Source organism: Carcharodon carcharias, chromosome 13 (genome assembly GCF_017639515.1).
Source record: "Carcharodon carcharias isolate sCarCar2 chromosome 13, sCarCar2.pri, whole genome shotgun sequence".
Taxonomy (NCBI): domain Eukaryota; kingdom Metazoa; phylum Chordata; class Chondrichthyes; order Lamniformes; family Lamnidae; genus Carcharodon; species Carcharodon carcharias.
Genome location: NC_054479.1, coordinates 144,274,674 through 144,296,762, shown reverse-complemented (window position 1 = coordinate 144,296,762; position 22,089 = coordinate 144,274,674). Strand labels below are relative to the sequence as shown.

The window sequence follows — 22,089 nt, the reverse complement described above, 5'->3', positions numbered from 1 at the left end:
CATTGGTGGCGGACAGTGGTGGTTGGTGGGTTGAGGAGGGGGTGACAAGGAGTCGTGGAGGGGGGAGTGAGAAGGTGCAAGGGGCAGGATATGATTAGACAACCAAAAAGCCACATCCCTGTACAAAATGGTTTAACAAAGAACAACAATGGGAAGAAATGGAATGTCCCAGTGTTGATTTGGACAGGATCACATTTAGGGGAAAATTCATCCAAATCCAGTAAAGATATTTCCACTCAGTCAGTAGATGTTCCAGTTACCTGTCCCGAGAAACATTACATCGTACTGCCCATCCTCCGCAATCACATGGTCCACCACAATCTGCGTTAGTCGGTAATCCACATTGATCCTGGTAAACACTGGCCGTGCTGTCATTGGGTGCACAGCCTTGTACATCACCGGGTGATACCGTATAAAACTGATCACTTCATCAGGGAAATCCTTGGTGGACTTTATCAAAGGATCGTAAGTTTTACTAGGGCACTGTGGGAGGGAGAAAAGATTTTAGAAATCATGAAATGAAAATTTTCAGCAAATTTTTTAAACAAGCAAGAACCAAAAAGAACCAGAACTATCAACGACTATTAGCAATTAGATAATTAGTGCAAATTTCTGCTGTTCCCTCAGCCCTTTGCTCCATCAGGTGAGATCTGTCAAACACTGCACCTACACTCTCTGCAACTCTCCATATCCCACTTCCTTTCACAGAATTAAATAGGAATTACAGCACAGAAACAGGTCGATCGGCCCAGCTGGTCCATGCCCACTCCACACAAGCCTCCACCCACCCTCATTGGATATCCTTCTGTTCCTTTCTCCTTCATGACACGATCTAGTCCTCCCTGAAAGGCATATTTGCTATTCCCCTCAACTACTCCATGTAATATTGAGCTGCACATTCTCACTGCTCTCTGAGTAAAGGCTTCTCCTGAATTGGGTAGATTAGTGACTATCTTATATTTATGGCCTAATCCTTCTGCTACAACCACTTCAAAATCCATCTCTTTGACTGTGTTTCAGTGTCCTCTCCTAGTTGCTGCTTCAAGTGCATCACTCGGCCTGTAAAGCACTCTAGGATGTCAAGGGGAAGACTGTTAAAGAAACAACTTTTTTTTTCATATGAAAAAATATATAAAAATGCAAACTGTTCTAACTTCAGAATCAAAAAAGTATATTCAGCAGGATTATAGACAGGGACTGAAAGAAATGCAAAGTTATAACAAGTTCAAACCTGGATTTTATTCCTTACTGGCAGTTTATAACTTGGGGATACTTTGCCAATATTCTGATAAGGTTAAATTTATATGAAGTGGAAAGATCTAACATGTCATAAAGGGGGGAATGCTTTAATTTATTGAAGGCAGCAGAGTTAGTCTACATCATTCATTACACTTATCTGGTGTTTGTCAAAGTAAAGTCCTCATAAACAACATATATTTTACTGCTCAGTGTGAACATTTTAATAGCAATCTGTGTTTACATTTTGAGTTGGAATCTCACTCTCTGGCCACGTACTTCAGGGAGTCATAGGTTTACTGTGTGTGATTCTACATCCAATCGGTCCAAGAGGGGAAGTGGACGAGGTGTAGGAAGTTATTTCTTTTTTATCTGTTCATGGGATGTGGGTATCACTGGCTGGGCCAACAATTGTTGCCCATCCCTAGTTACCCTTGAGAACGGAGTGGCTTGCTAGGCCATTTCAAAGGACCTTTAGGAGCCGAGCACATTGCTGTGGGTCTGGAGTCACATGTAGGCCAGAGCAGGTAAGGACGGCAGATTTCCTTCACTAAGGGACATTAATGAACCAGGTGGGTTTTTACAACAATCGACAATGGTTTCATGGTCATCATAGTCCAGTGACAATACCACTACACACCACCACTTACCCTTGAGAGGGTGATTGGAGCACAGTCCAAAAGTTCAGTTGTACAGAGGTGATTAAAGGAGGAAAGAGAAGCAGCCAGCTGGAGGGTTTTAGGGGGACAGTTTCAAAGGTTGCGCACTAGCAATGCAAACTCAGCTGTTTGTCTCTACTTGAGGAGAATGTGTAAATCAGGATATTAATAACCTTCATTAATAATAATTCTACACCAACAAATGAACATAAACTTAGATTATCGCTACTCTTAGTGTCATGTGATTTGTTGCATCAATCTGAATCACTGGAACTGGACAGAACCGGCATCAACCTACAGTGTCCATCACCAAGGATGTCTCAGTAGCAGCATACTGACCCCCACCTGGCCAGTACCTGTCTAACTGGGCCTGCACAGGGTGTGAGCGAACCAATAAGAGGGAAGAAAACCTACTTGACATCTCGCTCGCTGACCTACATGCTGCAGATGCATCTGTCTATGACAGAATTGGTAGGAGTGACCACCACATAGTCCCTGTGGAGACAAAGTTCTGCTTTCACACTGAGGACACCCTCCATCGTGTTGTGTGGCACTACCACTATGCTAAATTGGATAGGTTTCAAAGAGATCTAGCAGTTCAGCCCTGTGTGCCATCAAAAGCAGCAGATTTGCATTCAACCACAACCTCATGGTCTGGCACATGCCTCGCTTGACCAATACCATCAGTTCAGAACTTCATAAGCTAGGGTTGCTGAATGAGTTTCATAAGATGACACTGATCGAGAATTGAAACTGTGGCATTTCCTCCCCAAAAACTGAGCTTCACACTAAACAAATAAATTCATTGACAACCTGTATAAGCAAGCAATAGATCTGGGGAGGTGTGGTAAAGTGGCGTGCTATGTACCTTTAAGAGAATTTAGTTAATTGACCATGTGACTGTATTGACCAATCACTACACAATGCGGGCTTCCTCAGGTAACTGTAAGTCTAGCGCTGGAGGTGATTGAAGAAGAACACATGGGGTTAGTGCTCAGTTCTTAGTTCCAATAAACTCCCAGTGTTTGTTAAGTAAATTGGTCATTCCCTGTCTATGTTGTTTCAAACACCGACTAGTGTTCTGACAAGGGCACAGCTCCCTATCGCAGGACACAGCAAACCCTGAACATAAAAGGAGGGAAAGGGGAGGTGCTTCTAATTTCATAAAGTTTACGCTTTGCTAAAGAGAGGGCCAGAAGTAAAATAAATCTCACCCAAACGTGCACAGGATAATCTATATTTTCAACAGCTGTGTGACAAACTCAAATTTGCAGAATTCAATGGGAATGGCCTTTCTAAAGACAAGTGCTGTCACTCCCTCTAGTGCTCAAACAGGTTAGTTTTCACAAAATCTCTCAACACCAACACAATGAAGCACAAAATTACTTGGCCAGGATGTCCCGTCCCTTCCCTTCCCCCCCCCCACCACCCCCACCAGAGTGTTTAATTTTGTCTTGCACCATTTGAAATTGAATTCTTTTATTTCATTTGCTATTGCTGGTGAGACACATTTGCAGTGCTGTGTACAGTTTTGGTCTCCTTATTTAAGAAAGGAAATAAATGTGTTAGAAGCAGTTCGGAGAAGGTTCACTCGACTGATACCTGGGATGGGGGGCGGGGTTAGCTTGCAAGGAAAGGTTGGGCAAGCTGGGCCTGTATCCATTGGAGTTTAGAAGAATGAGGGGTGATCTTTTTGAAACATGTAAGATCCTGAGGGGACTTGACAGGGTGGATGCTGAACGGATGTTTCCTCTTGTGGGAGAGGCTAGAACTAGGGGACACAGTTTAAAAATAAGAGATCCCCCATTTACAATAGAGATGAGAAGGACGTTTTTCTCTCTGAGGGTTGTGAATCTTTGGAACTCTCTTCCCCAGAGAGTGTTGGAGACAGAGTCATTGACTATTATTAAGGCAGAGGTAGATAGATTCTCAACTAACAAGGGAGTCAAAGATTATCAGGCCTAGGCAGAATGTGGAGTTGAGGCCACAAACCAGCCATGATGTTATTGCATGGCAGAGCTGGCTCAAGGGGCCGAATGGCCTACGTCTGCTCCTAATTTGTATGTTCATATGTTCCTCTGCCTCCATCACACTGCACGCCCGCTCCCCCAGCTCTCAACACACAAATTTATTGTGTATTTGATTTAGTGGCTTTTTTGACATTTGTGAGAAAGTCTCTGTTTTGAGAACTAGATAATTCATTTCAATAAATCTGGTGCTTTCAGAATTAAATTATTGAAAAAGTTGTTTCTCTCTTCTATAATCACAACTATTACATGAAATGTTGGTTACACCCACAGAATGCTTTCCAGAATAGCATCTAAATGTTGTAATATCCACCACCCAGGACTCTTAAAAAATATTTTCGCTCATTACTTGCAATTTCCACCTCATTATATGCTTTGAAAATTTTTCAACTGACAGAAGCTTCTAATCCCTTCAGCATAATACTCCCACAAACGTCTGGCAATTATTTCTGGACTGAGCTGGTTGAGTCCTGAAGGACATATCCACCAGGCTGGACCTGTGCCAGCTGATGAGAGAACCAGCAAGAGGGAAAAATCCACTTGACCTCACTCTCACTGCTCCACCAGTCACAGATCCATCTGTCCATGACAATATTGGTGTGAATGGCCATCTCACAGTGCTTGTAGTAATGAAGCCTTGGATTTACACTGTAGCAGAGAGGGGCCATGAGCCACCTTTTCAACGGATAGTCCTTGTCACCCAGCAGCCATCCATCCAGCCGGGCTGGAGCACTGAAGAGCCCCGGCACCTGGGAGTGTCTGAGGATGTAGGTGTCGTGGGAGCTGCCTGGGTACCTTGCACAGACTTGTAGAATCAGCATCCTGTGGTCACACACTATCTGCACGTTCATGGAGTGGAAGCCCTTCCTGTTGACGAAGGCACCGGGCTCACCTGCTGGCGCCTTGATGGCTGCATGTGTACAGTCTATAGCACCCTGGACATGGGGGAAGCCAGCAATCAATGTGAAGCCTCTGGCTTGCTCAGCCTGGCTGCCTCATCCAAATAATAAAGAATAAAGGTCAGTACCTGCCTGAACAGAGCTTCTGTCACCAGCTTGATGCAACCATGGACAGTTGATTAGGACACTCCACACAGATTCACCCACTGAGCCCTGGAAAGAGTCAGAAGCTTAGAAGTTTAGGGCCACTGTAACCTTCAGAGCCACTGGCATAGGGTGTCCACCCACACAGTCGGAGCTGATCTCAGAGCCGATCATCTGACAAATGGAGAGCATGGTCTCCCTTGACAGACAGAGCCTCCTTTGACATTGCACCTCAGACATATTGAGGTAGCTGCATCGCTGCCTGTAAACCCTGGCAGCAGGATAGTGGCATCTTCTGTGGCCCCTTCCACCTTGGACTTCCTGCTGGCCCTGCGCCCCTTGTGCCTGCGCCTCTCCTCCCACAGGTCCCTCCCCTGGAGGCTGCAGTGGGACACCTGGCCTCCTCTCCCTTCTGCTCCTCTCTTCCTCGGAGGTGGAGGTGCCTCCAGCCCATTCCTGGGGTAAGGGGAAGGCTGTCTGATCCCTGGAAGGGTCCACATGGTCTGAATCCTCCGGGGGCCTAGCAGACAGCAATGAATCCTGAAATAAAGCCTGGAAATGATAACAATGAAGCCCTGAACAGAGATGAAGTTGTCAAGCACCAATACACAGCCAGCAATCTCCAAAACTCCTCACTACTCGCACTGGCAATGCTGCTGACCCTTTTTATCTCGCCCTTGGATGAGGTTTAGCAAATCGTCGGCTGCCTGCCTGCCCGTTTTGCCCGTGAAACTAGCACAAAATCGCACGGGCAACGTAAAATACAGTTTAATTGCTTTTTTAATGGCCTTAACTGGCCTCATAATTAATAGTGGGCATGGTTCCAACTCCTGCTTGCACCTGTCAACCGAAATGTCGCGTGACTGTGCAATAATGTCAGGACACTCACTCGACATCTTCACCTGTTATTTTACGCTCGAGCTGGTCAGGCACACACCCGTCCGCTCAGTGAAAAATTCTACCCCTTAAGTTAAACCTCTGCCCATGTTCCCCACTTGCCTGGCTCTGAGGTTACAGTAATGATATAAACTGGCAGTGGGGCAAATCAATTCTGCTTCTACTACAGGGCTCTGCACCATGATACCACATACTCTAAGATTTAAAAATGTTTATGGAAGAATTCATATTTTGTTTCATTTTTTTTTTACAACTTTCCTTTCTACTGAGGCTGCTGTGATTAGTATCAAGATACATGATGTAGTTGACCTTGATCTTTCCCACTTCCCCTTTCATTCTTTCAGAGTGTCCATCACTGAACGCTCATTGTTCGCACAAGTTAAACACGGCTGCTGTGGTCATTGAGTCAGTAAAATGAACAACTTTGTCACGGTCACAACAACGATCATAAATAAGTCAATCATAGAGCAAAGAAAGTGCTCTTGAGATTGAAAGACCATGAAGACGAGTGATAGATGGATGGCTTCTCAGCAACACAACTCAGTGCCCAGGCTCCTGCGTGAAACATGTGCTGTTGCTTAAAGCTATCTGTGATGTTATTCATTCTCACACAGTAGCTCCATATTTTCATCCTGTCCCACCCACAGTGGTGCAAAACTGCTGACAACTTTACTAGGCAGAATGTTTATTGATTATAATAAAGCATTGAATCAAAAGTTAGATGTCTCAGTTTTAGCAGGCGATGTGAAATGTCTGGTGAGCATAAGTTCTGAAGCAGAGTAAAACTCCTGAGTACCTTAAGGTTCCACCAGGGGTAAAGAGCAAATGAACGTGAATGTGCAACCATCCAAGTTGGAACATTTCAAGTTTACTTGTGACTTCTCAAACTCTTCCTAGTTCAGGTTCAGCTACGCCATGGCCTGGGATGCATAACGTCTGATAACCAAGGTTACATTCACGGCAGCGGGACTCTTAGTCTCTCTTCTGCTCTGTAAATGGGTGCGACAGAGCAGATAAATTTGCAGAGATTGTTATTGGCCAATCTCTGTTTTTTGCACCTGACATCCAATTTTTGCTTCCGATTTTGCCAGGTTCCAGAAGCTTCCAACAGAGAAAGTCAAGAGTTTCATGAAGAAATTATAGTGTAGTGGAAGTGTGATAACATATAGATCCATACTATTTCCTGACCAGACTATTTTATCTCATAACTCAGGATATTTAATTTATGTGGGGTGAAGATTGCAAGGCTGGGCTTTATCAATTCACAAGAAATGGAAAGGGCAAAGAGCAACTTTCAGGTGAAATTTTAATTTTTAAAATTTTTAAATGGCCGGTGGGAATGCAAAGAGGCAGCGAACTAATTGAGACAGGTAGGATGGCTGTTAAGGATAATTTGCATGCTGGTGAACAGGATTAAACATGTTTGGTGGTTAAGCAAGTAGCGAGTAAGTATCATGGCTGGTGGTGTAGAAGCACAGAGGTGGGAGGTCAGCCATTGCACAGCTGCCTTGTTGAGGGCAGAAGGAGTTTGCAATGAATCAGTCTGAGGGGTGCAGTTCAGATCGTGGACCAGCAGCCAGTGACATTTTTGTCAACTTAAACTCAGTGCAACACAACCTCTTTGACATTGAAGCCTGGGTTGGGTGAAACACATGAAAGCACAAGAATGATCCAAGAGCAGCAAGATTTGGAATTATGGCCAACCAACAGCTATTGTTATTTTATTATGAGTAATCGTACAACAACCTGATACAGGACAAGATTAATGTTGCCTTATCGATGATTAGTTTAACTCAACCTCCTCCAATTTTAAATGGTGATCACAATGTTAAATACACGAGTGAAGCAGCTGAGTGGGCGTTTGCAGGCACCGGAGGTGACATCACCAATGATATCTGCAAAAGGCCCATCCCTACCATGTTACTGGATGGGCCACACACATCGCTTTCCTCTAATTGGCCAGCTATCGCGTGATTGCGGCTGCCAGCCTTTTCCTACCCGATTGAGAATCCCCACCAATTTCTGGCCCTTTTGGTGGGAGACCATCTCCTGGGCTAAATTCAACACTATTTATCACTGCTGTGAACAGCAGTTTCCCATCAGAGGTAATCAGCGAACCCACCTCTCAGGGGATGTCTGGTGTTTCTGACCATACTGGTACCAGTCAATCCTGCCTGCAGGTGAGTCTGCAACAGGACTTTTACCATCAGAGGCAACTTTGTAAGATAAACATGGCATTAGCTGCTTCTTTACTAGCTTAGCATCTGAAAGTATGAAAGAATATCGAATTCTTAATTTGAAATGGAATTACAGTTTGCTCACAAATTTTCAGTTTAAAGAGTTTCTGTGTCTTCCAGAATATCAGAGGCACACCCAGTAACAGATCCATGCTTTTCTATTTCTCTAATGTGAGATTCCTCCTCAGCAAAAGTGCTTTCATGACTTATTTTTCCAAGCATGATGATGACTTATGTCCTTTTCCTGCCTCCAGCAATTAAAACTTGGGAAGCCTCACATGTGGAATTGTCGGGTATTTCCACCCCTTAGTGCCAGGGACAGATGACTCTGGTGGGTATATCATGAGGATGCTCAGCCAAAAATCCAAAAAAGGACTGAAAGCTAACACAGCATTCAGTTTCACTAAATATTCTGCGGATCCTTCACATTTTCCTGATTTTTTCCCCCCCCTCAAACCTGTCAATCCAAACGGGATAAAGCCGTGGATAATTAATGCCTGGTGTGCCCCATTACCTTCTTTTCATTAAGGTTAAGGAAGCAGCTCCAGATTCATTCATAAGGAATTAAATACATTAATGAGGAAAATCAATGGGTTCCAATGGAAGGTTAACTGGATGGCTCCCTCATCTGTGTTGAGTTTTAGTTGCAGGGCAGTAGTTTCAGTACAGATTCTAGTCATTACCCCATTTAACACAGGCCTACGTGTGATTAGAGTTCCAGTTATCCTATCTCGCGCAAACTTGTGTGTCATGTCAGAGTCCCTCTCTAAGAAAATAATATCTAAATGTTTAGAGTGCACATTGAGGGAACACTACAAACAAAGGAATTCATATCCATTAGGCTTATGTGCCCTGAAGGTAAAACAGAGCCATGTTAGCAACTGCTGTGTGCCGATGCTAAACTTGCAGTGAGAACATTCCTTTTACAATCATTATTAGGATACCAGCAAGATGCTAAACTGGGACAGAACTGTGCTTTTTTCCCAAAATGTTAAAAGCATTCTATTATTGAAGTATTATGCACTTGCATGCACACTAACCACAGGCAATGACATCAGCCTAAGTTACCTTGAAGCATCAAAACCCTTTGAACCCAAAGCAGAATGCGGCTGTCAGCTCTGACCTGATACGGTAGATATAAAACTGCTCAAGGGAAGGAAATTTGGCACCATCATATATCAAGTGAAAGAAGGAAGTTGGACTAGTGCCAACCTGTGATAAGGTCCATATGATGCGGTCATGGCCTGTCACAATCTGGCTGAAGTTAAATCATGCAGACTGTGCGCTCATTGTCCGTACATACAGCCTGTCTCCTTAAATGTTACCCACTGGCATGTAACGAATGGAATTCAATGGCCGCAACTCACATTTTTCTCCGAAAGTAATGTCAGGGCAGCAGCAAAGTGAAACCTTTACAGCTGCAACTTCTAACATTACAGCACATTTTACCTGTAGGTTGTTACTGATTTCAGTGACAAACATTCACTGTTACACATGTATAGACATATACCAACGTGTGAGCAGATGTAGGTACTCAGATACATATACTCAAGAAATATTCACGTGGAGCATGACTCAGGAACATTTTAAAATCTTTCTGACATGAAAATTTACTTTGAATTGTCGCAGCTGTTAAGTTGGCAAAAACCACAGTCATTTTGTATACAGCAAGATTTCATTATGAAACAATAAATTGGTTATCTATATATTATATATAATAATTTGGTTGTGTTGCACAGCAGCTACTGGACTTCCAAGTGATTACTTTGATCTAACATCATCTTCTGGCACATTTCTGCTCCTCCTTCACACCACCAACTGAATCACACCACCAATTGAAGCCAGACCCACCTCCTTTCCACTCTCTAACCTCTTTCTTCTGCCACCCGTCTCTTTCCATCATTAGCAGGCTTCCTAAAGCCGATCATTTCCACATAACTCACAGTGAGCTTTGCTAATGCTCTCAAAGGCATCAATTCTTCTTGAACTGAGAAAATATGCTGTGCTTCTTTAAACAGGCAATGAGATCTGTCTCATCCAAACAGACACGAAGCTTAATGTGGAGCCCATCCACTCCTTCCTTCTCAAATGAACATCCTCCAACTTCCTTACACTTGCACAGGTTAGTGCTATTGTCACTGGACTAGTGATCCAAAGACCCAGGGTAATGCTCTGGGGACCCGGGTATCAATTCCACCACAGCAGATGGTGAAATTTGAATTCAACAAAAATCTGGAATTAAAAGTCTAATGATGATCATGAAACCATTGTCGATTGTCATAAAAGCCCATCTGGTTCACTAATGTCTTTTAGGAAAGGAAATCTGCTGTCCTTACCTGGTCTGGCCTACATGTGACTCCAGACCCACAGCAATGCGGTTGACTCTTAAATCCCTCTGAAATAGACGAGCAGCCACTCAGTTGTATCAAACTGCTACAAGGTCTCAAAGGAATGAAACCAGGCAGGCTACCTGGCATCAACCTATGCACACAAAGCCACAGTGGCAAATTCAGCCCTGTCGACCCTGCAAAGTCCTCCTGACTAACATCTGGGAGCCAGTGCCAAAATTGGGAGAGCTGCCCCATAGACTAATCAAGCAACAGCCTGGCACAGTCATCCTCACAGGATCATACCTTACAGGCAATGACCCAGACACCACCACCACCACCATCCCTGGACATGTCCTGTCCCACTGGCAGGACAGGTCCAGCAAAGGACATATGTTGCCCTGGGAGTCCTCAACATTGACTCCAGACCCCATGAAGTCTCATGGCATCAGGTCAAACATGGGCAAGGAAACCTCCTGCTGATTACCATGTACTGCCCTCCCTCAGCTGATGAATCAGTGCTCCTCCATGTGAAACATCACTTGAAGGAAACACTAAGGTTGGCAATTGCACAGAATATGCTTTGGTTGGGGTCTTCAATGTCCATCACAATAGTGGCTTGGTAGCACCACTACTGATCAAACTGGTCGAGTCCCAAAGGACATAGTCTGCAGCAGGTGGTGAGGGAACCAACATGAGGGAAAAACATACTTGACCTCATTCTCACCAACCTGCCTGTTGCAGATGCATCTGTCCATGAGAGTATCGGGAGGAGTGACCACTAAACATTCATTGTGGAGATGAAGTCTGGTCTTCACATTGAGGATACCCTCCATCAGATTGTGTGGCACTACCACTGTGCTAAATGGGATAGATTTCGAACAGATTCAGCAACTCCATGAGGCACTGTGGGCCATCAGCAGCAGCAGAATTGTACTCAACCACAATCTGTAACTTCATGGCCCGGCATAACCCCCACTCTACCATTACCATCAAGCCAGGGGATCAACCCTGGTTCAATGAAGAGTGCAGGAGGGCATGTCAGGAGCAGCACCAGGCATACCTAAAATTGCAGTGTCAACCTGGTGAAGCTACAACACAGAACTACTTGCATGCCAAACTGCATAAGCAGCAAGGGATAGAGCCAACAGCCAACAGATCAGATCTAAGCTCTACAGTCCTGCCACATCCAGCCATGAATGGTGGTGGACAATTAAACAACTCACTGGAGGAGGAGGCTCCACAAATATCCCCATTCTCAATGATGGGGGAGCTCTGCACATCAGTGGAAAAGATAAGGCTGAGTCATTTGCTACAATTTCAGTCAGAAATGCCAAGTGGACAACCCATCTCGGCCTCCTCCGAAGGTCCCCAGCATCAAGGTGCCAGTCTTGAGCCAATTCAATTCACTCCACATGATATCAAGAAACGGCTGAAGGCACTGGATACTGCAAACTCTATGGACCCTGACAATGGCCTGGCAATAGTACTGAAGAATCACAGTGCAGAAGAGGCTCTTCGGCCCATCGAGTCTGCACCGACACGTGACAAATACTTGTGCTCCAGAACTTTCCGTGTCTCTAGCCAAGCTGCACCAGTACAACTACAACACTGGTATCTAGCCAGCAATGTGGAAAATTGCCCAGGTATGTCCTGTGCACAAAAAGCAGAACAAATCCAACCCGGCCAATTACCGCCCCATCAGTCTACTCTCAATCATCAGTAAAGTAATGGAAGGGGTCATCAACAGTGCTATCAAGCGGCACTCGCTAACCAATAGCCTGCTCGTTGAACACTCACTGGTTCCGCCAGGGCCACTCAGCTCTTGACCTCATTACAGCCTTGATTTAAATGTGGACCAAAAAGCTGAACTCCAGAGGTGAGGTGAGAGTGACTGCCCTTGACATGAAGTCTGCATTTGACCGAGTGTGGTATCAAGGAGCCCTAGCAAAACTGGAGTCAATGGGAATCAGGGGGAAAACTCTCCAATGGAGTCAAACCTAGCACAAAGGAAGATGGTTGTGGTTGTTGGAGGTCAGTCATCTCAGCTCAAGGATATCACTGCAGGAGTTCCTCAGGGTAGTGTCCTAGTCCCAACCATCTTCAGCTGCTTCATCAATGACCTTCTTTCCATCATAAGGTCAGAAGTGGGGATGTTCGCTGATGGTTGCACAATGTTCAGCACAACTCATAACTCCTCAGACATTGAAGCAGTCCATGTCCAAATGCAGCAAGACCTGGACAACATCCAGGCTTGGACTGACAATGGCAAGTAAAATTCACATCACAGAAGTTCCAGGCAACGGCCATCTCCAACAAAATAGAATCCAACCATCGCTCCTTGACATTCAATGGAATTACCATCGCTGAATCACCCACTATCAACATCCTGGGGGTTACCATTGACCAGAAATTGAACTGGACTAGCCATACAAATACTGTGGCTACAAGAGCAGGTCAGAGGCTAGAAATCCCACGGTGAGTAACTCACCTGCTGACTCCCCAAAGTCTGTCCACAATTTACAAAGTACAAGTCAGGAGTGTGATGGAATATTCCCCACTTGCCTGGATGAGTGCAGCTCCAACAACACTCAAGAAGCTTGACACCATCCAGAACAAAGCAGCTTGCTTGTTTGGCACCCCATCCACAAACATTCACTCCCTCCACCACCGACGCACAGTAGCAGCAGTGTGTGTACCATCTATAAGATGCACTGCAGAAACTCACAAAAACTTCTTAGACAGCACCTCCCAAACACACGACCACTACCATCAAGAAGGACAAGGGGAATGGGTCATAGAATCAATGAATTTTAACGGCACAGAAGGAGGCCATTTGGCCCATTGTGTCTGCACCAGCATCTAAATGAGCATTATGACCTAGTGCCATTGCTTTGCCTTTTCCCTGTAACCCTGCACATTGTTTCTATTTAAATAATCCCCTAATGCCATCTTGAATGCTTCGATTGAACCTGCCTCCACATTTCCAGGCAGTGCATTCCAGACCCAAACCACTCGTTAAGTGAAAAAATTTTTACTCATGTCACATTTGCTTCTTTTGTAAAATCACTTTAAATCTGTGCTTGATCCTTTTACAAGCAGGGACAGCTTCTCCCTATCTACTCTGTCCAGCCCCCTCATGATTTTGAACGTCTCTATCAAATCTCCTCTCAGCCTTCTCCTCTCCAAGGAGAACAGTCCCAGCCTCTCGAATCTACCTTTATAACTGACGTTCCTCATCCCTGGAACCATTCTTGTAAACTACTTCTGCGCTCTCTCCAATGTGTCCACATCCTTCCTACAGTGTGACTCCCAGAACTGTACACAATACTCCAGCTGAGGTCTAACAAGTGTCTTATATAAATTCAACATAACTTCCTTGCTCTTGTACTTTATGCCCCTATTAATAAAGCCCAGGATACCATATGCTTTATTAACTGCTCTCTCCACCTGTCCTGCTACCTTCAATGACCTATGCACGTATGCACCCAAGTCTTTCTGCTCCTGCAACCCCTTCAAAATATCACCCCTTATTTTGTATTGTCTGTCCATGTTCTTCCTACCAAAATGCATCACCTCACACAGATACATGGGTACACCACCACCAGGAAGTTCCCCTCCAAACCACTCACTCCTGGCTTAGAAATATATCACTGTTCCTTCATTGTTGCTGGGTCAAAATCCTGGAACTCCCTCCCTAACAGCACTGTGGGTGTACCTGCACCACATGGGCTACAGCGGCTCAAGAAGGGAGCTCACCACCACCTTCTGAAGGGCAATTAGGGCTGAGCAATAAATGCTGGCCTAGCCAGCGACGCCCACATCCCTTAAATGAATAAAAAACAAATTCCTGCCTAATCTTAAGGCGAGTGTGTTACCCGCACATCAACCACTGAACTGCTTCTGTGACTCACTGACTAGGCCACACCAAGAACATCTGTGTTTGTGAAGTGAACCTTTTCCCTATTATCATCTACACCTTCATCACCAAAAAAAAGTTTTAATTAATAAGGCAAGATTCTTGGGGAGATAAAGGAAAATTTATCACGGCTTATTGATCAGTCCCAGTATACAGTAATCTTTCAGCACTGAAATTTCCAGCTATGTTGAAAGTTATTGCTGGCAACGCCTGTAACTAGGAAATAAAATCATTGCACCGAGACAGAGGGAGAATGAACAGTTCTCCCTTGTCAATATGATAGTTCGAATAACCTAAAAGTTACAACCTAAATATATGAAAAATTAATTAGGGCAAATATTGCATTCTAAAATTAATAAAGGCTACAGGGAAAGACTAGAGAAATTGAATTAAAGGAGATAGCTCTGACACAGTGAGGTATTGTGTTTATTTAGTTGTCCTCAGAATGGAAGCAGCACTGATGAGGTTAGATTTATTCCTAAATTATTCAGAGCTGGTAGAGATCAACCTTCTCCTTTAACCTCTGCACTCCTTGTAGTGATGGTGTTCCCACAATGGTATCACTCTCCTGACCCAGATAAAATAATAGGCCTACATACAATTGCCTATTTTTCTGTCTGCTCCTCAATGCTCTGCTGACTGAGATGAAAAGAATGTTATTACACGTGTAAATTATTTTGGCTCAAATGCCTGCCAAATATAATAAAGGACATGGCAGGCTGGTGCAATGGGTAGACATGTGGCTTATGAAATTGAATGCAGTATATTTTAGTAGGAAGAACGAGGAGAGGCAATCTTATCTAGAGAATATAAGATTAGTGTCCGAAGTCACCCATCGTCAGCTGCTTCATCTTCCCCCCAAGATAAAGCCAGAAGTAGGGATGTTTGCTAACGAATCACATTTGCTAATGATATCAACTTCTCAGATACTGAAGCAGTCCATGCCCATATTTAGCAAGACCTGGATAATCTTCAGGCTTGGGCTGATAAGTGGCAAGCAATATTCACGCCACACAAGTGTCAGGCAATGACCATTTCAACAAGAGAGAATCTAACCAGTTTCCCTTGATGTTCAATGGCATTACCATCGCTGAATATATTATCATTGACCAGAAACTGAACTGGGCTAGCTATATAAATACTGTGGCTACAAGAGCAGATCAAAGGCTGTGAATTCTGCGGTGAGGAACTCACTTCCCAAACCTTATCACCTTCTACTAAGATTCATGTTAGGAGTGTTATGGTATACGCTTCACTTTCCTGCAAGGTTGCAGCTCCAACAACACAAAAGAAGCTCAACACCATCCAGGATGACCAGGACATTTGATTGGCACCTCATCCATCAGCTTAGCATTCACTCCCTCCTTCAATGACGCACAGTGGCAGCAGTGTGCACCATCTACAAGATGCGCTCCAGCAACACACAAACCCCCCTTCAACAGCCCCATTCTCCAATCTGTGACCTTTGCCACCTAAAAGAATGAGCTTAGCAAACACAGTGGCACCACAACCTGCAAGTTCCCCTCCAAGTCACACACATCATCCTGGCTTGGAATTATATCAGCATTCCTTCACCATCACTGGACCAAAATCCTGAAACTCCCTCCCCAACAGCACTGTGGGTGTAACTGCGCCAGCTGGCTTCAGTGGTTCAAGAAGGAGGCTCATCAGCACCTTCTCAAAGCAACTAAGGGTGGGCAACAAATGCTGTCTTTGCTAGCGACGCTCACTCCCAAGAACAATTTTTTTTTTAATCTAAAAGGTGGTGTAGGAACAGAAAGACCTGGGGTATACTTGCACAAATTGTTGAAGGTGGTAAGGCAGATTGTGAAAATGTTTAAAAAGACTTATGAGATCCTGTACTTCACTGGTAGAAGCATAGAATAGAGACACAAGAAAGTTATGATGCACCTTCATAAAACACTTGCTCGGCTTCAGCTGAATCATTGTGACAAGTTTGGGCACTTTATTTCAGGAGGGGTGTGAGGTAAAGATGGTGCAGAAAATATTTATGAGAATGGTTTGGGGAGGAGGGGCTTCAGTTGCAAGGATAGCCTGAAGAAGCCGGGGTTATTTTCCTTGGAGAAGCGAAGGTTGAAAGGAGATTTGATGGGGGTGCTTAAAATTATTAGTGGTTTGGATATGTAGAAACTGATCCAATTGGCAGAAAAGTGGGGAACCAGAGGACACCAATTTAAGTTGATTGGTAAAAGAAGACTAGCTATATGAGAAGTCTTTTTATGCAGCAAGTGGTTAGGACCTGAAATGCACTGCCTGAGAGTGTGGTGGAGGCAGATACAATCGTGGCTTTGAAAATTGAATTGGCTAAGCACCTGAAGAGGAGAAATTTGCAGGATTTTGCTCTCGAGGAGATCTGGCACAGACAGGGTTGGCCAAATGGCCTCCTCCTGTGCTGTAAACATTCTATGAGAAGAACTGCCAAGAAAACACCCAAAACAATGATGTTTCTAGCTGATATGCAGTGAGGAAATTGAGGAGGTCCCAAGTCTGAGCTTTTGTGAAATAGCTGATCTCAGTAAGAGGCACACAATTGTCCTCAGTGCCCTAAGTGAGGAAGGGGAAATAATAAAGCCTGGATTCTCTCTCCTAATCACTCTGTGCTAAGACCTATCAGAAACTCACACTTGAATGTTGTATGAGGGCAGCACTGGGTCAGGTGTGACACCATCAAGAGGTTTCATTGTTTGCTGAAACTTACAGACCAGGTTTGTAAATGGTCAGTTGGACATGATAGATGCGAGCATTTGGCACCTGTGGAACAGCAGATTAACAACAAGCCAATAGCTGCCAGGGAAGGAGATCAATGAGAAAAATGTCAAAAACTGACCCAGAACAAAGTTATAGGGGGAGATCCCCGCACTCTTTATATTGCCTCAATTCAGTTACACAGTTCACTTTTTTCATTTTATTATTTCAACCGCTCTGTACTCCTTTATATCTCTTAAAGGCTGGAGCTGTCTTTCTCAGAACCCTACCCAGGATAACCGTGACTAGAATGTCAGTACCAGCTGGGCAGAAAGTGGCCAAAGAATAATTGTTACCACCTCAATTAAATCAGGCTGAGGCATTTAAAACAGGCCCCGAAACCTCTACGATTGTTTTAAAACCACATTTACATTACAATAGCCTGGAGAATAGTCTATCAATAATCAACCTTGTTCTCACAAATTTCACAAGAAAACCCAAGTCAACAATTTACTGCCAGCTATTAGATATGCTTTGTAAAATGTACTGTGGGGGCGGGCACGGTAGGAGGTCTGAGTGCAGCTTGCTCAGTCAAGTGGCTGAGTGATTAAATACATCAAGAGCTAAGTGGGCTTTTGTGAGAAACAAATATTAGTCAGAAATTCAGGAAGGAAACATCTTTGAAGTTTGAAAGTTGTATTGTGTTATTAACCACAGCTGCCTTCAGGTGTGCCATCTCCCAAGGTGCTAGTTCCTACCCTTTTAAACACCAATATTCATTAATTTCGAATTATAAAACTATCAACCTCAAATTGCGCACTTCTTTAATACCCTTTAGAGTGGTTTAAGAAAACCATTAGCACAATAGAAAACAGAAATATGTCATGTAGTATTCATTGATGTAGCAGCTGCTGAATTAATATCAAACATTGCACAAATTCTTCACAGATTCAGCACCGTTGTACAGGGTAAAACAACTTTGACAAGTCATTTTCACTACAGCAGGTGTGATTTCCATTCCCAGTCTGAAACAGGTTTAAAGGATATCAATAAAGATATCCGTGCCTCTTGAAAAAAAATCTTGCCTCAACACACCAGGTTTTCAGGAATGATCATGACACGTCCTGTGCAATAGACATGAAGTCATAACTGACCTTATAAAACAAGCTAAATGCTGAGGTATTCACTTACTATTCAGCCCAATTAAAATCATCAATCAAAAGTATGGAGTCCTTTGAGAATTGATTCCCAGCCATAAATCTGTACTTTGAAAAAAAAAAACTGAAAATGAGGGGACAAAACTAAATACCTTCACATCAAATTCATTCCTCCATGATTTTAAAAAAGGACACAGTTAGAAAGGAAGGAAGAGTAAAGGAAACCAGAGAGGGAAAGGAAAATGGGTTCGTGTCTCTGTAACAATGCATTGCAAGAACAAATAGCCTGGTCTGATTCTACGGAGACTTGTAATTATAGCAGAGCAATCATTTATTCCACTCACTAATAAAAGATATACCCCTCTAAAACCATACAATGTTTATGATTGCCTGTTCACAAATAAACCACAGGTAGTGCTTACCACAACGTAGAATGACAATCTGCAATCCTCGATTGGTAAAGCCGCGGAACTGCATCGATACCAAACAAAACCATAACAATGTGGGTTCACTTAATTGCCTCCTACAATGCCAAGCAAACCACTCAGCTGTATTCAAGAAGGTGGCACACCATCACCTTCTCAAAGGCAATTAAGGAAGGGCAATAAATTCTGATCTAGCCACTAACACCCACAAAGAAAATAATTCAAACAAAAATAGATTTCCATCATTGATTTTCTGTAACTATAATCAAACCTTACTTTTCTTAAAATATGTTAATGAATATCATGAAAAAGCCTTTTGAAAGTGATGGAAAAACGGTTAGTTTCTACATATACATTCACACTAGAATATGATAGTTGGTGCAATTAACTCCCCTGTCCCCTGTATTCCTACAGGGATACACTAAAATGACAGCTTATAGTTGCTTGTACAGCATGAGGCAAAGTCTCACCTCAGTGAAGCAGTTGCTTACAGTGACATCTCAGTCATTAATACTGCAAATGAAACACTGTCTCTAAAGTCTACTTACTGTTCCAGGTCGTGGGTAAGGGATTCGTCCATCATACTCCACCCAGCGATGGTCAGGACCTTCCTTGTGAGCGTATGGTCCATTAAAAGAAGCTCGAATGTCAGCCATACTGTACACACACACTGCAGAGCCTTTAAATATTGAACTGAGTGAAATAAAAAAAGACATATGCACAACTGACAATGTTATGGTCTTACATTGCTCCTTTAGTAAAAAATTAATATTAGGTATGCCATTTTTGAAGCTTCCCTGGTATTGTGGCATGAAAATAAGGTTCATATCAAACAAATATTAAAGGCACTCTTGTGTTAAAGAATAGCAGGGGAGCAGTTGGACTGAAAAGGGATGTCAGTTAGCAGGGTGCTGCTCTGTACCAAATATGGCAGCATCAACTGGTAACATTCAAACATCAAATGGGTATCGATAAGGGGCTTGTCTGGAATCATTGGGAGCTGTACAATTTCCAATTGTTATCTAGTTTCACACTGTGGTCTGACAACCTGTGCAGAACTCTTATTTGCATAACCAAATCAGCCTGTTACCTGTTTCAAGCAGGCATCCCGAGCATCTCCTGATCCAGTTCTAGAAGTAGAGTATTTCCAGGGCCAAATTTATGCAGGAGATTGGGACCTGATTTTGGAACCAATTTTAAGGCATTGTCAGCTGTGGCTCAGTTACTTAGTGGCTCAGTGTCAGTAGTGCGTACCATCTACAAGGTACACTGCAGGAACTCACCAAGGCTCCTTCAACAGCACCTTCCAAACCCAAGAGCTCTACCACCTAGAAGGACAAGGGCAGCAGTTGCATGTGAACACCACCACCTGCAAGTTCCCCTCCAAGTCACATACCTTCCTGACTTGGAAATAGATCACTCTTCCTTCACTGTTGGTAAGTCAAAATCCCCAAACGCCTTCCCTAAGAGCACTGTGGATGTACCTAAACCACATGCACTGCAGCAGTTCAAGAAGACAGCTCACCACCACCTTCTCAAGGACAATTATGCACTGGAGTGCTGCTTTGGGCTGCATTGGAGTGCTTCAATTGGAGTTTGGAGGGAGAGAGGGACTTTCAAGAGTCAATTTCTATCTAAAGTATAATCACTCTTTTAGCAACCAACTAAAAGTTGCTCTTTGGGTTGGGAGAAGGTCAGTTTTAGTCCAGCTTTAAAACAGGGGTTATAAGGGCTCCGCTTGCAGCTGCAGCTAGTAAATTAGTTAATTGTCTTAAACAGGTTTTCAAAAGCTTGATTCAGACAACATAAAAGCAAGCCATCTACAGAGCTGCTTTTTTCTGCACTAGAGTGCTGCTTTGGGCTGCATTCAAGAGCTTCAGTTGGAGTTTGGTGTGAGAGAGAGTTCGCTGAAGAGGGAAGGAGGTGATCTTTTCACTTTCTACCTTTCCCCCGTAAGAAGAGTGGTGGCCTTGGTAAGTAGGACCTGGTAATTATTTCTTTTACCCTTAATATTCTCTAAACTAGAGGAAGTAAAAGTAAAGGGAGTAATTTAAGGGTAAGTCATGGCAGAACAGCTCAGCCAGGTGGAATGCTCCTCCTGTGTGATGTGGGAAGTCAATAGTGATAGGGGATTTTATCGTAAGGGGAACAGATAGATATTTCTGAGGCCACTGACGTGACACCAGGGTGGCATGTTGCCTCTCTGGTGCCAGGGTCAAGGATGTCACAGAACAGCTGCAGAACATTCTGAAGGGGGAGGGTGAACAGCCAGAGGTTGTAGTCCATATCAGTACCAACAACATAGGTAAAAAGAGGGATGAGGTTCTGTGAGCAGAATATAGGGAGCTAGGGAATAAATTAAAAAGCAGGGCCTCAAAGGTAGTAATCTCAGAATTAGCCCCAGTGGCACGTGCTAACAAGATGAGGAATAGATGAATAGACCAGATGAATATTGGCTGGAGAGATGGTGTAGGAGGGAGGGATTTAGATTCCTGAGGCATTGGGACCAGTTCTGGGGAAGATGAGACCTGTACAAGCTGGACGGGTTACACCCCAGCAGGACCGGGACCAATATCCACACAGGGGTATTTGCTAGTACTGTGGGGGAGGATTTAAACTAGATTGGCAGGGGGAATGGGAACCTGAGCAGGGAGACACAAGAGAGAGAAACAAAGATAGGAATGAAAGACAGAAAGCAAAAGTGTAAGGCAGAGGAAACAAGGGCTGGCAGCAAATAGGGACAAAAATAGCTGTGTAAAAATGTTAAAAGGCTAAGTCTATAGGCACTGTATCTGAATGCATGGGCCATTTTTCTTTTATTCATTCATGGGATGTGGGTATCGCTGCCTAGGCTAGCATTTATTGCCTGTCCCTAATTGCCCTTCTTCAGAAGGCATTTAAGAGTTGACCACATTGCTGTGGGTCTGGAGTCACACGTGGGCCAGACCAGGTAAGGACAGCAGATTTCCTTCCCTAAAGGGCATTGGTGAACCAGATGGGTTTTTTTTTACAAAATTGACATTGGTTTCATGGCCATCATCAGACTTTTAATTCCTGGTTTTTACTGAATTCAAATTCCATCTTCGGCCATGGTGCAATTCGAACCCAGGTCCCCAGGGCATTACCCTGGGTCTCTAGATTATTAGTCCAGCAACAATACGCCATCGCCTCCCCGCAATAAGGTAGATGAATTAACAGCGCAAATAGATGTAAATGGGTACAATATTATTGCGATTACACAGACATGGCTGCAGGGTGGCCAAGGGTAGGAGCTGAATATCCAAGGGTACTCAATATTTAGGAAGGACAGGCAAAAAGGAAACAGAGGTGGGGTGGCATTGTTAGTTAAGGATGAAATCAGTACGATAGTGAGAGAGGATATTGGCTCAGAAAATCTAGATGTAGAGTCAGTCTGGGTGGAGCTACAAGGGGCAGAAAACATTCATGGAGTTAACT

At 43.8% G+C, this 22,089-nt stretch overlaps 1 protein-coding gene across 2 annotated transcripts in view; it reads right to left on the bottom strand.

Moving 5' to 3' along the window:
• sema3d (sema domain, immunoglobulin domain (Ig), short basic domain, secreted, (semaphorin) 3D) overlaps positions 1-22,089 on the bottom strand; it is a 360,181-nt gene that overhangs the window by 70,703 nt on the left and 267,389 nt on the right. For both annotated transcript variants that reach the window (XM_041202541.1, XM_041202540.1), the window contains 2 exons: positions 19,182-19,326; positions 261-483 (listed from right to left, as the gene is read on the bottom strand). In XM_041202541.1, coding sequence (XP_041058475.1) covers positions 261-483; positions 19,182-19,326 — 368 coding nt within the window. The remainder of the gene's footprint in view (positions 1-260; positions 484-19,181; positions 19,327-22,089) is intronic.